The 14,903-nt window shown below is 44.5% G+C and overlaps 1 protein-coding gene across 1 annotated transcript in view; it reads right to left on the bottom strand.

The window, feature by feature from the left end:
• LOC126152812 (uncharacterized) overlaps positions 1-14,903 on the bottom strand; it is a 159,600-nt gene that overhangs the window by 27,086 nt on the left and 117,611 nt on the right. The window contains exon 3 of the mRNA XM_049916030.1: positions 4,852-5,171. Within this exon, the coding sequence (XP_049771987.1) occupies positions 4,852-5,171 (320 nt within the window). The remainder of the gene's footprint in view (positions 1-4,851; positions 5,172-14,903) is intronic.

Below are 14,903 nucleotides of genomic sequence, written 5' to 3'. Positions count from 1 at the left end.
GTGCATTACCATTATTTGCATAGCGATTCTGATGGTGTAATCAGATTTTCAATAGCTTTATTAGTTTAAAGTTTAGTATCTGACTGTAAATTATGCAAGTAACACCTAGCAACGAATTTTCAAAATCTAAACGCTTCATCCGATTTTGTCGATCGACGTGTCTTTAGAAATCTGTTAGTGTAAACCTAAATTGATATAAATTACAGGCATGTAACTTGAATAATACATGAGTTATTGGAGGTCAAAGTGGCCGATTACTATCGATCGCGTCAGGCCATAAGTTCACAGCTACACGAAAATACGGCAGCAGCATGCTTATAAATATATTTATTCATCTATGTCTTTGTTTATATCTGATATATACTATTCATGAAGAAATTGGTTAAATATTTACTGTGTTTTAGAAAGCACAGAGACATTAGGCTACTGGCCTACCTTCTGTTCTATCCCTTTGATATATGTTTATTTAATTTATTTATGTATTTAATAATGTGTGTTAGAGCGTGTTTATGGTCCAGCTGTGGGAATATTTATTTAATTTCTAGTTATTGAAATGTAAATCCAGTATTTCGAATGTATTTCATTATGTTTGTGGGGTTGCGTTGTCTTGAAGATATGGCGCGAGTACTCTAGCCAATCACAGCGCTCGTGAACGGGGAGACTGGAAGCGAGAGAAGAGTTCTGGGAGTACGGCACAGGACACAGGAGGTGCTGGACGCGACGGAAGCACGGTCGCAGGAAAGGCTTGGAGAGTGTGGAGCGGTTTGCTCGTGATCGTGGGAGATAGAAATACTTCGGAGTGCCGACTCGTGAACGTGTGAGATTTCCGTGGTTTCTTCAGTGAAGACGTAGTATGCGTTAAGAAGTGAATATCTCGCAAGCTATGTTGTCGCTCATAACTAATTACGTGACGTAGGAATCTATTGTTTCCCTGTTATTCAACTTATATTTTATTTAATTGCTGGATCATTGACACCAGTAAGTGTTTTGCTGAAATATACCGCATTCCCAAAAGTACTTCTACTATCGTACTCATCATTTAAAGTCTTTCAGATAGTACCTGCAGATTTTATTTAATTGCAATCTTTCATTTATAAATTTCTACGTTACATCCGCAGTTGCCGAGTGATAGGAACTTTCCACCATTCCATTCATGGGTGTATTCATATTGTATACTGTAGACTCAGCAGTATTTGGCCTGTACAGCGGCAACTATGTATCCCAGCCCCTAGACAACGAAACCAGCCAAAATTTTTAGTATTTCAACTCTGAGTCGGAGGGTACGTAGTTGAGGGCCACCACAACACCTCATTACATTTTCTATTTTAAAAGTCCACACCTGTTACACTCATTTGTCCCCTAAATATTTTTGTTCTTGTCAGCCATTGACCCTGAATGTTTCTTTTCTTTATTAAATGCAATTCGCGGTCTGTAAATCATCTTATGAGACAGATATAATTATTTCGTTATCCGCATAGAGAAAGAGCATCTTTGATAGCTCTTTATTATACACCAGAGCCAAGCTTTTTTTTCACTTATGAACAGTGTCATCTGCATAATACACTCCTGGAAATGGAAAAAAGAACACATTGACACCGGTGTGTCGGACCCACCATACTTGCTCCGGACACTGCGAGAGGGCTGTACAAGCAATGATCACACGCACGGCACAGCGGAAACACCAGGAACCGCGGTGTTGGCCGTCGAATGGCGCTAGCTGCGCAGCATTTGTGCACCGCCGCCGTCAGTGTCAGCCAGTTTGCCGTGGCATACGGAGCTCCATCGCAGTCTTTAACACTGGTAGCATGCCGCGACAGCGTGGACGTGAACCGTATGTGCAGTTGACGGACTTTGAGCGAGGGCGTATAGTGGGCATGCGGGAGGCCGGGTGGACGTACCGCCGAATTGCTCAACACGTGGGGCGTGAGGTCTCCACAGTACATCGATGTTGTCGCCAGTGGTCGGCGGAAGGTGCACGTGCCCGTCGACCTGGGACCGGACCGCAGCGACGCCCGGATGCACGCCAAGACCGTAGGATCCTACGCAGTGCCGTAGGGGACCGCACCGCCACTTCCCAGCAAATTAGGGACACTGTTGCTCCTGGGATATCGGCGAGGACCATTCGCAACCGTCTCCATGAAGCTGGGCTACGGTCCCGCACACCGTTAGGCCGTCTTCCGCTCACGCCCCAACATCGTGCAGCCCGCCTCCAGTGGTGTCGCGACAGGCGTGAATGGAGGGACGAATGGAGACGTGTCGTCTTCAGCGATGAGAGTCGCTTCTGCCTTGGTGCCAATGATGGTCGTATGCGTGTTTGGCGCCGTGCAGGTGAGCGCCACAATCAGGACTGCATACGACCGAGGCACACAGGGCCAACACCCGGCATCATGGTGTGGGGAGCGATCTCCTACACTGGCCGTACACCACTGGTGATCGTCGAGGGGACACTGAATAGTGCACGGTACATCCAAACCGCCATTGAACCCATCGTTCTACCATTCCTAGACCGGCAAGGGAACTTGCTGTTCCAACAGGACAATGCACGTCCGCATGTATCCCGTGCCACCCAACGTGCTCTAGAAGGTGTAAGTCAACTACCCTGGCCAGCAAGGTCTCCGGATCTGTCCCCCATTGAGCATGTTTGGGACTGGATGAAGCGTCGTCTCACGCGGTCTGCACGTCCAGCACGAACGCTGGTCCAACTGAGGCGCCAGGTGGAAATGGCATGGCAAGCCGTTCCACAGGACTACATCCAGCATCTCTACGATCGTCTCCATGGGAGAATAGCAGCCTGCATTGCTGCAAAAGGTGGATATACACTGTACTAGTGCCGACATTGTGCATGCTCTGTTGCCTGTGTCTATGTGCCTGTGGTTCTGTCAGTGTGATCATGTGATGTATCTGACCCCAGGAATGTGTCAATAAAGTTTCCCCTTCCTGGGACAATGAATTCACGGTGTTCTTATTTCAATTTCCAGGAGTGTAGTTAAGTAATTCAAGTGATAAAGGATATCCTTTAATGACAACTTGGTTTACATTTATTTGCTTCCGTGTTTGGCCATCTGCTTCCACTACAATGTTTCTTTGCGATGAAGACTGCTACAGCTTTTGTTTCAACTGGTACTGAGACATAATCTTCTGATTATAAGTTGCGTTCCGTACAGAAATTCTCCGCAGAAATATACTCAGTTATACAGGTTGTTTCACAATTCATCTTACACGCTTCTAGAGGGTACTTGATAGATCAAGTTTTACATAGGAACCAGTGATCTCTACACAACCTGGATGATGAACTTCAGCTGTCTGATTGTGCCATTCATAGATACTCATACTTCGTTTCTTGCCAAATTACAACATAGCTGGTAGGATATGTCACGAGAAAAAGAAAAGAAAATACTTTTCGATTACGCTCCCACATCAGCCTATTACATCACATATCAACATAAATTTCAAAATAATAAATCAGTCTGCAATCCTTTGTCACGCACAGACCGATGGAAATTTGTTTGCCAAACTACAACATGGCGGACGATGCAAAGCACACGTGTCTGCTCCAGTCCTATACACAGAGACCAGACTTCCACATCCAGAATGTATAGAGATCACTGATAGGAACCCATGTCCGGAAACGTCCTCCAACGACGCTACATAGTGTCAAAGCTACAGGCGCCAGCGCCTGTAAATGTTTGTACATACAGGATGATACCGTCATGCTGTTACACACTTCCAAGGATGAAGGCGACGGACAAATGTATGAACTTGAGGTAAGGGTCCCTTGTTCGGAAACGAACGAATAGAAAGCTACAAGAGAAAAATCATTACAGTATCTCTCTGATAGTGGAATTCATGTGACGATACTGTGTTTGCTGATGAGTAAACGGTGGCGGTACTAGTGGTAAGTGGGTCTGATTGCGTAATATTGTGAAAGTATTTCATAATAGACCTGTAAAAGCAGAACATAACAAGATTAACAACACAAAGGAGAACTGAATATTTGATTGCTTAATATAGTAACAAATTTAGTGAAAATATTTCACAATAGGCCTGCAAAAGCAGCATATTGAAACGTCCCCTTAGAAAAATTTATGAATGACTGTGCTGATAAACCTCTTACATTATTTGATTTTCAAACAGCTGAGCAGAACTGAACGTACTCAGACATTTCGCTCTTTACCTATTCTGATCAACACTAAACTGACACACAATATTTTTAGCGCAACGCAGTCTGACTTTCAATAATCCCTACAAAAGAATGGCCCTGACTAACATTAACCTATACCTTTCACAAGTCACTTACCTCACGAAAATCTTCGTTACTCGAACTACTGCAATACACCGAGCGCCACCACTGCCAGCTAAATAAACTACTGAAGGCACAAACTACTGATAGGCATAGTTAGCAAATGAAAGATTTTGATAGAGAACAAACAATATATTTACGTCAATAGTGTTCAAAAGTCATAATATATATAGCAGTTCATGACATCCAGTCTCACAAATTTACTTTCTCTGATGGACACACGTCCAGATCGTCTGCTCTCAAAATTCTGCCATCTCTCTCCCCACATCCACCCCTGCTGGCGGCTCACCTCCAACTGCGCAATGCTACACGCTGTTAACAGCCAACTGCCCAACACTACAATAGCATATACTCCAACAATGCAAACCAACCACAGCCTTCACACAGCACAGTCAGTGATTTTCATATAGAGCGCTACGTGGCGTTACCAACATAAAAACCTAAACAGCCTACTTACAATATACCAAGACTAACAGCAAAGGGAGAACTGAATACTTGAAGTAAATACGAAAAACGTAAATTACGAAGAGATAAAAGCATCAGTCGCTCACCTTTGAATGATGTAGTCCAAGGTAAGATAGATGCCACCGTACTTCCAGAGTGTCACAAGACTCAGGACCTCCTTCGCGTGCTGTACGGAATACTCTGTACCAAAGAAGCGGTACAGTGTTAAGATGGACGGATCAAGATCAGTGTCCTTGAAGAAAAAATCTGTTGGAGCGTATATCGCCTTGGCACCCTCGGGGACGGTGAAGCCTTCTGCAGGAGGCGCACACGTGTGGAGCACGTACACGTGGTACTCCGAGTTGTGGCGGATGGCAGATTCCACGGCGCACATTTGGAGAGTACCGAGGCCGAACCACGGCACTTCCTGTAGCAAAATTGAAGACGTCGAAGTAATTGACTGCGAGGTAGAAAATCAAGAAAAAAGACCCCAACAGGAAGCGCGACTGCAACTGACGGGATACATAGAATATTCGAAACTTGAATAGGGCTCTGTGCCTCATATGTATGAGTCGATATAGTCGCCCGAAAGCCACCTTCTGGTAAACACCTATGTTAAATCGCGCTGATCAAATTTGTACCAAAATGAAGAAATTTTCGCGTTTGATCGGTCCTCTTGTCATTGGCAAAAAACCACTACAGTTTTGAGTATTTTTGAAATTTAGAGCCTTGTGAGTGGTTTATTTAAGGTGATATTCATGTATGATCATTTTATGTCGTTCATAAACTCCACGTGGCATGTTTCACGCAGATAACGAGACATTATGACGAGCACTTCTTTACAGGAAACCTACTAAACTACTGAATGTGCCATCTCGCACGTAGTCGTGTGTCAGCGACTGTTAAGATGTTTAAAATATCAGGTCGGACTAAATATCTTCTGGCTGCTCTTCTGTGTGAACTTGTAACAGAGACCGTTAGTTACCTTACGTGATTGATGTCGAGGTATGAAATACGGACTTGATAGCCATTTTCCTTGTTTTAAAGACAATAAACCAACTAAAAGGAAATGTTTGACATTTGTAACAGAGACCGTCAGTTACCTTACATGATTGATGTCGGGGTGTTAAATACGGACTTGATGGCCATTTTCCTTGTTTTAAAAACAATAAACCAACTAAGAGGAAGTGTCTGACATTTTTTCAAACGACTCATGCAAGAATCCCGAACGCTCGATAATCTAACTTCCAGCTATTACCGATGGAATGGAGTTACGTGGCCTTTGCGTGGTAGATATTTCATCGAATTTTCGTCAATGCTGCATTTGTCGGCTAAACCAGTATCTACCATTGCAGAGTGAAGGGGCAAACGATGTGAAGCCTATCCAGGTAGATGTACAATTTTTTGAAGGATAACGAGAGACTAACCCACCCCACCGCACACGGACGGAAGAATGGCAGATTTTTTAAGAAATCTTCGTGCATAATTTTCGTCAACCTCCTTGACTTCGTGCACGACACAATTATATTCTTTTTAAATTTGTGAGTTAGTTTGCCAACTCTTTTTTGAACAATCCCACCAAATTTTCCGAATGGTATCTGCACGCATAAAAAAACACAAGAGATTATCTTTCCTAACGCCGTCATAGCTTACTCTGCTGCGATGGGATGGCTAATCTTGGTCAACTCTTTCTTCTACACAGGGACGGTTTTCGCAGCTTCGTACAGCAATTTCGTGAACCCCTATCATTTTGTGCAGGTCACAGTTACATTTTTTAAAAAATTATTAGTTAATTTATCAACTCTTTATTGAATAGTCCCACCAAATTTCCTGAATGGTTCTTGCATACATGAGAAAACATAAGAAATTATCGTTCCTAATGCCGTTTTGGTATACTTCGCTGTGAAGGAATGTCTAATCTTTTTCGATTCTTTTTTTCCTACACAGGGACTGTTTTCGCTCCTTGGTGCGTAAGGAATCTGTTGTACGACAATTGGTACTGGCAGCCGGTTGATCAGTATTAATTACACAACCGAGGTCTTTACCTGGAATTCTTCTGCACCGGCTAATGCTTCGTCCATCGTTGCTAACCCTTTGGAGCTGACCAAATATTTGAACAACGAACTACAGAGGGAATAAACATTTGAAGAAACTGTACTGTAATGCTTGATTTATTAATGAAATTAGTACGGCAGAAATGACTATTTTTGAATAACTTTGCATGACACATACAATTTAATGATATTATATACGATGAAATTGGGATGGGCAGGATCTGAACACGTACGTCCGGCATGGTAGCTGTAAACCGTATACGTTGCTCAATGCTCTCTTGGTCGAACGTCACTAACGTTATGGATGTGGGAGGTAAAAAATGGTTCACATGGCTCTGAGCACTATGGTACGTAACTTCTGAGGTCATCAGCCTCCTAGAACTTAGAACTACTTAAACCTAACTAACCTAACGACATCACACACATTTATGCCCGATGCAGGATTCGAACCTGCGACCGTAGCGGTCGCGCTGTTCCAGGCTGTAGAGCCTAGAACCGCTCGGCCACCCCGGCCGGCTGTGGGAGGTATGAAAAATCTTTAACATCGATTTTCTCCGAAACTAGGGTCTGTCCCATGAAAATCTGCGAGACAGATACTAGGGACAAGTCCTCTGCAACATATCTGAGACTCATCGAAACCCGTGATTAACAGGTATGATGGCCACTTGTACGAGGGTTGCATTACAGATAGAAACTAAGGCAAATCCTTGACCGGACGTTGTGACCGAGCAGTTCTAGGCGCTTCAGTCCAGAACCGCGCTACCTCCTGGGGCATGGATGTGTGTGATGTCCTTACGTTAGTTAGGTTTAAGTAGTTCTAAGTTGTAGGGGACTGAGGATCTCAGATGTTAAGTCCCATAGTGCTCAGAGTCATTTGAACCATTATTTCAGCAAATCCTTGCGACATCTAAATGCTGAACAAAGTCAAAGCAAACGTAAGGACAGCTAGTCAGGAAACGTTCTATGAAACTGAAAACAAGAAAGTACCTGTCGAGTTGTAAAAATAAATAAATAAAACTATGGAGTTTGAATCACACCTAAACCTAGCTAATTGATGGTAGTCGTCTGTTCAGGTGTTCATTCATTATAATGGCATCGTAACAGATGTGATAAATTAAGGCTTAACTAATAAGTCGTACATTATGAATTTGCTATACAGGGTGTTACAAAAGGGTACGGCCAAACTTTCAGGAAACATTCCTCACACACAAACAAAGAAAATATGTTATGTGGACATGTGTCCGTAAACGCTTACTTTCCATGTTAGAGCTCATTTTATTACGTCTCTTCAATCACATTAATCATGGAATAGAAACACACAGCAACAGAACGTACCAGCGTGACTTCAAACACTTTGTTACAGGAAATGTCCTCCGTTAACGAGGATACATGCATCCACCCTCCGTCGCATGGAATCCCTGATGCGTTGATGCAGCCCTGGAGAATGGCGTATTGTATCACAGCCGTCCACAATACGAGCACGAAGAGTCTCTACATTTGGTACCGGGGTTGCGTAGACAAGAGCTTTCAAATGCCCCCATAAATGAAAGTCAAGAGGGTTGAGGTCAGAAGAGCGTGGAGGCCATGGAATTGGTCCGCCTCTACCAATCCATCGGTCACCGAATCTGTTGTTGAGAAGCGTACGAACACTTCGACTCAAATGTGCAGGAGCTCCATCGTGCATGAACCACATGTTCTGTCGTACTTGTAAAGGCACATGTTCTAGCAGCACAGGTAGAGTATCCCGTATGAAATCATAATAACGTGCTCCATTGAGCGTAGGTGGAAGAACATGGGGCCCAATCAAGACATCACCAACAATGCCTGCCCAAACGTTCACAGAAAATCTGTGTTGATGACGTGACTGCACAATTGCGTGCGAATTCTCGTCAGCACACACATGTTGATTGTGAAAATTTACAATTTGATCACATTGGATTGAAGCCTCATCCGTAAAGAGAACATTTGCACTGAAATGAGGATTGACACATTGTTGGATGAACCATTCGCAGAAGTGTACCCGTGGAGGCCAATCAGCTGCTGATAGTGCCTGCAGACGCTGTACATGGTACGGAAACAACTGGTTCTCCCGTAGCACTCTCCATACAGTGACGTGGTCAACGTTACCTTGTACAGCAGCAACTTCTCTGACGCTGACATTAGGGTTATCTTCAACTGCACGAAGAATTGCCCCGTCCATTGCAGGTGTCCTCATCGTTCTAGGTCTTCCCCAGTCGCGAGTCATAGGCTGAAGGGTTCCGTGCTCCCTAAGACGCCGATCAATTGCTTCGAACGTCTTCCTGTCGGGACACCTTCGTTCTGGAAATCTGTCTCGATACAAACGTACCGCGCCACGGCTATTGCCCCGTGCTAATCCATACATCAAATGGGCATCTGCCAACTCCGCATTTGTAAACATTGCACTGACTGCAAAACCACGTTCGTGATGAACACTAACCTGTTGATGCTACGTACTGATGTGCTTTATGCTAGTACTGTAGAACAATGAGTCGCATGTCAACACAAGCACCGAAGTCAACATTACCTTCCTTCAATTGGGCCAACTGGCGATGAATCGAGGAAGTACAGTACATACTGACGAAACTAAAATGAGCTCTAACATGGAAATTAAGCGTTTCCGGACACATGTCCACATAACATCTTTTCTTTGTTTGTGTGTGAGGAATATTTCCTGAAAGTTTGGCCGCCCCTTTTTTAACACCCTGTATATAAGACCAACACGCGGCTCCTAGCTTCGGTCGTTGATTGGACAGATGTAAAATCAAGTGAGCCAGGAATAGAAAATTTAATTGAAAAATTACTAAATAAACTTAACAGAGGAAACGTACACGACTTGATGGTATACCCTTTGGATTCCATCATGAATAAGTGGAAGAACTGCCCCTTCTCCGAGACATTGCTTGTCTTCGACCGTTAAAACAGTTTAGTGGCCGGCAATGATCGTCTGTTCGATCGCAAGATCGTCGATGTTTTATGTTGTAGATAATAGTGGTAAGGTTAATTTAGGGTATCTTGACTTCCAGTGAGTCTGTGTTATTGTGCTACACCTTCATTTAGAAAACGGAATACGCGACATCGGAATAGGTGTAATAGGGCATTGAAGCCTTCATAGCTAACAGGATCCGTCACATTGTTTTTAGTGCAGAGGCATTGTCAGAAGAGTACAGTACACTACTGGTCATTAAAATTGCTACACCAAGAAGAAATGCAGATGATAAACGGGTATTTATTGGACAAATATATTATACTAGAACTGACATGTGATTATATTTTCACGCAATTTGGGTGCATAGATCCTGAGGAATCAGTAGCCACAACGACCACCTCTGGCCGTAATAACGGTCTTGATACACATGGGCATTGAGTCAAACAGAGCTTGGATAGCGTGTACAGGTACAGCTGCCCATTCAGCTTCAACACGATACCACAGTTCATCAAGAGTAGTGACTGGCGTATTGTGACGAGCCAATTGCTCAGCCACCATTGACCAGACGTTTTCAGTTGGTGAGAGATCGGGAGCATATGCAGGCCAGGGCAGCAGTCAAACATTTTCTGTATCCAGGAAGACCCTTACAGTACCTGCAACATGCGGTCGTGCATTATCCTGCAGAAATGCAGGGTTTCGCAGCAGGGATCGAATGAAGGGTAGAGCCACGGGTCGTAATACATCTGAAATGTAACGTCCACTGTTCGAAGTGCCGTCAATGCGAACAAGAAGTGACTGAGACGTATAACCAATGGCATCCCATACCATAAGGAGGGGTGATACGCCAGTATGGCGATGACGAATACACGCTTCCAATGTGCGTTCACCGCGATGTCGCCAAACACGGATGCGACCATAATGATGCTGTCAACAAAACCTGGATTCAATCGAAAAAATGACGTTTTGCCATTCGTGCACCCAGGTTCGTCTTTGAGTACACCATCGCAGGGGCTCCTGTCTGTGATGTAGCGTCAAGGTTAACCGTAACCATGGTCTCCGAGCTGATAGTCCATGCTTCCGCAAACGTCGTCGAACTGTTCGTACAGATGGTTGTTGTATTGCAAACGTCCCCATCTGTTGACTCAGGGATCGAGACGTGGCTGCACGATGCGTTACAGCCATGTGGATAAGATGCCTGTCATCTCGACTGCTGGTGATATGAGGCCGTTGCGATCCGGCATTGCGTTCCGTATTACTCTCCTGAACCAACCGATTCCATATTCTGCTAACAGTCATTGGACCTCGACCAACGCGAGCAGCAATGTCGCGATACGATAAACCGCAATCGCGATAGGCTGCAATCCGACCTTTATCAAAGTCGAAAACGTGATGGTACACATTTCTCCTCCTTACACGAGGCATCACAACAACGTTTCACCAGACAACGCCGGTCAACTGCTGTTTGTGTATGAGAAATCGATTGGAAACTTTCCTCATGTCAGCACGTTATAGGTGTTTCCATCGGCGCCAACCTTGTGTGAATGCTCTGAAAAGCTAATCATTTGCATATCACAGCATCTTCTTCCTGTCAGTTAAATTTCGCGTCTGTGGCGGGTGATCTTCGTGGTGTAGCAATTTTAATGGCCAGTAGTCGATATTATTTAACAGGAGGAATACATTAATCTGTAGTTGATTTGCGGTACACGAGGTTGCAGATCTCCGTCAACGATAATGGCTCTAACGAACGAGGATTGTTGCATAAGTAAGGCAAAACCTTTTTTTTCTCGGACAATTTCAGTTGAAAAAATGCGGAATTTGTTGTGGGATATCGTGGAATATTCCCACTTCAGCCCCTATAGTTTCATGAAGTTCCGACAGGTAGCGGCGCTACATGTAGCTTTCAAAGTGTGTTCGTAACGGAGGTGCGTTCCAAACAGAGAACTGCCATGGTCTTTCTTTTGGCGGAATATTCATAGCCGCTTGCAGAATGTCTACGGAGACCTGGCAGTGAACAAAAGAATGTCGAGTCGTTGGGCAAGGTGTCTGTAATCATCGCCGGCCGCCGGCAGCACACAGCTGTGACAGCTACAATGTTAGAACGTGCGGACACTCTCATTCCAGGTGGTCGCCGGGTCGCAGTCAACACCTCGCTGCCTAACTGGAAATCTTTGGTGTTGCTGACATACTCGTCCACCAGTTGGGATAGTCGCAGGTGTGCGCCCGCTGTTTTGGGTTGTATTGATTTTGGGTAAGAGATCAAACTGCGAGGTCATCGGTCTCATCGGATAGGGGAGGATGGGAAAGGAAGTCGGTCTTGCCCTTTCGAAGGAACCTTCCCGGAATTTGGCTGAAGCGATTTAGGGAAATCACGGAATACCCTAATCAGGATGGCCGGACGGGGGATTGAATCGTCGTCCTCCCGAATGCGGTTCCATTGTGGTAACAACTGCGCCACCCCGCTGACTCCCGCTGCATTCCTCGCCACCTAACAGAAGACCACCTGTGTGGCATTTCTCGCGCCTAACGAGGCTGATCGTGACAATTTTTTGTGGAAAATTGTCGCAGGCCACGGAGCATGGGTTCTTCACTTCGAACTGGAAACAAACGGCAATCCATGGAGTAGCACAACGCCCCCTCTCGTCCGAAGCGAAAAGTTCAAAGTCGTGAATTTTAAAATTTTCCCGGCGAATTGACTGTTCAAACAAATTTCGCGCTTGCAGCCGGTCGTCGTTCAATACTTCGCACGATATTTCAACTGGGCACCTGCCAGTCATCTTCAGGTGAGCCGTCGCAGACTGGCGAAAACGTCTTTTTTTTTCTTTATTGTTATTTTAAACCTGTACAACAGGCAGGCTGTCAGCAGCATTCTACGCTGCTCTTCAGCCAGCGAAAACGTCCTCCGTTCCGCAATATATAGCGTACTGTAACTATTCTGTGCATGCGTCGAAAACTTGATAGATGAACCACACTGCCCGCAGGCAGCGCCCTCGCTGGTGGAATAGCGGAACTCCGTCGACCTCTGCGTTGCTGTTTGCCACGGCCGTCGACGCACTCTGTCGTCTTCGATTTGGGCGCTGCTCATGCATGGTTGTTTACATCTTTTGGCAGGTTTAGTGTGATCTCTGAACAGTCAAAGGGACTGTGTCTGTGATGCAACATCCACAGACAACGTCTATCTTCATGAGTTCTGGGGACCGGGGTGCTGCAAATCCTTTTTTTATTTGTGTATATTTCGGTAAGGAACAACAAGTCTCTGTAGTTAAATTATAGTGTTAGGGAATATTTTGTTCATGGTGCTGACGTAAGGTGTTGTGTCGGTATCACTGATTGGGAACGTGTGCTGACAGTCAAAGCTGCTCTGTGTACGGATGACTGGCTCTGAGGTCTGCTTGAAAACACACAGATTCATTCGTAAGAATGACTGCTTGTGACAACAACTGTGGCTTCCTTGTAAAAACACTTGTCCAGTCGGGATCGTTACCGCCTTGTGACAACAGTGAAAATGGAGCGGTTTACATACGCTGAAATGACTGACGTCCAACTGGTATACGGGTCTGTGAATGGAAATGGAAGAGCTCCAGTGAGAGAGTATCGACAGCGTTTTCCCAACCGACGGGTTCCACAACACCAAACATTCGGACGTCTGCATCTCCTGCTAAGTGAAACAGACACTTCCCGTGCATGTTCATCAGTGTTTGAGGTACTGTGACAAACACTCGCCAGTCGATACGCAGCAAAATAAGTCAGACGGTGTTCAGAGTAAAAACACTTCGACTGTCAAAATTTTATTAGTAAATCGTCGAAGTATTCTTAAAAAAGTTCCCGAATTCATTACTCTCCCGGAAAGTTCTTGCTCTCAAATAATTTTTGGGACCGAGAGCTAGCTGAAACCCAAAACGGAAAGCTCTGAGATATTTAGCGAGTCGTGGAACGTATATCGGAAAGACAGTCTGGAGGTCATAGGAGGGGGTGTGTTTCTTGCAGTTGGCAAAAATATTGTCTATTGAAGTCAAAGTTGAGTGTGATATTGAAGTTGTCTGGTCGCGTATAACAGGTCTAGGTGAAACCAAGTTAATTGTTGGATGTTTTTACAGGCCACCGAATTCTGCTGTGACATTTCGAGAGTCATTGAAAGAATGCCTATTGTCAGTAGCGCGTAAATACCCAGATCATGCATTGCTAGTTGAAGACAACTTTAACCTACCGAGTACAGATTTGGATGTCTATGGTTTCATTGCAGAGGTTATAGACAGTCAGTCATAAGAAGTACGTTTGAACAAGTCTTCATATACATGTACGTGATGTACATCGAAAACTGTCTTAAGAAACTAGTACGGCAAGCCACAAGCTATGGAAATATCATAGACCTTGTAGCTACAAACAGGCCGTATTTAATCGACAACGTCGCTAGAGAAACGGGGATTGATGAGCATTATGTCATTATAGCAAATATTGGTACTGAAGTTAATAAATCAGTCAAGAAGGCTAGGAGAGCGTTTCTGCCACTAACAGCAGGTAGGCAGTTCTTAGCATCTCACTTAGACAGTGAATTGACATCACATACTTAGTTCCAGTTAGATGTACGTAAAGAAATTATGGGTAAACTTAAAGCTAGCTGTAAATCGTGGACTGGAGAATTATGTGACTAGTAGGTGTATTAAGAACGGAAAGCACCCACGATGTTTTAATAACGAGATTCAGAAAATGCCAAGGAAACAGCGACTATTGCAGCCTCGATTCAAAAGAGAACGCGCAAATGACGACAAGCAAAGGTTAGCAGAGATTCGTGTGACTGTGAAAAAATCTGTGTACGAAGCATACAGCTACTACCATCGTATTATCTTAGCAAAAGATCAGGCAGAGAATCCGAGAAAATTCTGGTCCTATCTAAAATCGCTAAGTCACTTATTAACCAGTCTGGTGTGGCAGTTACCAAAACGAAAGCCGAGGTTTTAAATTTCGCATTCAAGAAACCGTTCACGCAGGAGAATCGTACGAACATACCGTCATTTGACAGTCGACCAGATTCCTGTACGGACGACATGGTAACAAGCATCCCTGACGTAGAAAAACAACTGAAGATATTGGAAACAAATAAGTCACCAGGTCCAGATGGAATCCCAATTCGGTTTTTCAAAGAGCACTCTGCGGCATTGGC

This window comes from Schistocerca cancellata, chromosome 2 (assembly GCF_023864275.1).
Source record: "Schistocerca cancellata isolate TAMUIC-IGC-003103 chromosome 2, iqSchCanc2.1, whole genome shotgun sequence".
Classification (NCBI taxonomy): Eukaryota; Metazoa; Arthropoda; class Insecta; order Orthoptera; family Acrididae; genus Schistocerca; species Schistocerca cancellata.
Note: the sequence above shows the minus strand (reverse complement) of the source record. Positions and strands in the feature narration are given on the sequence as shown.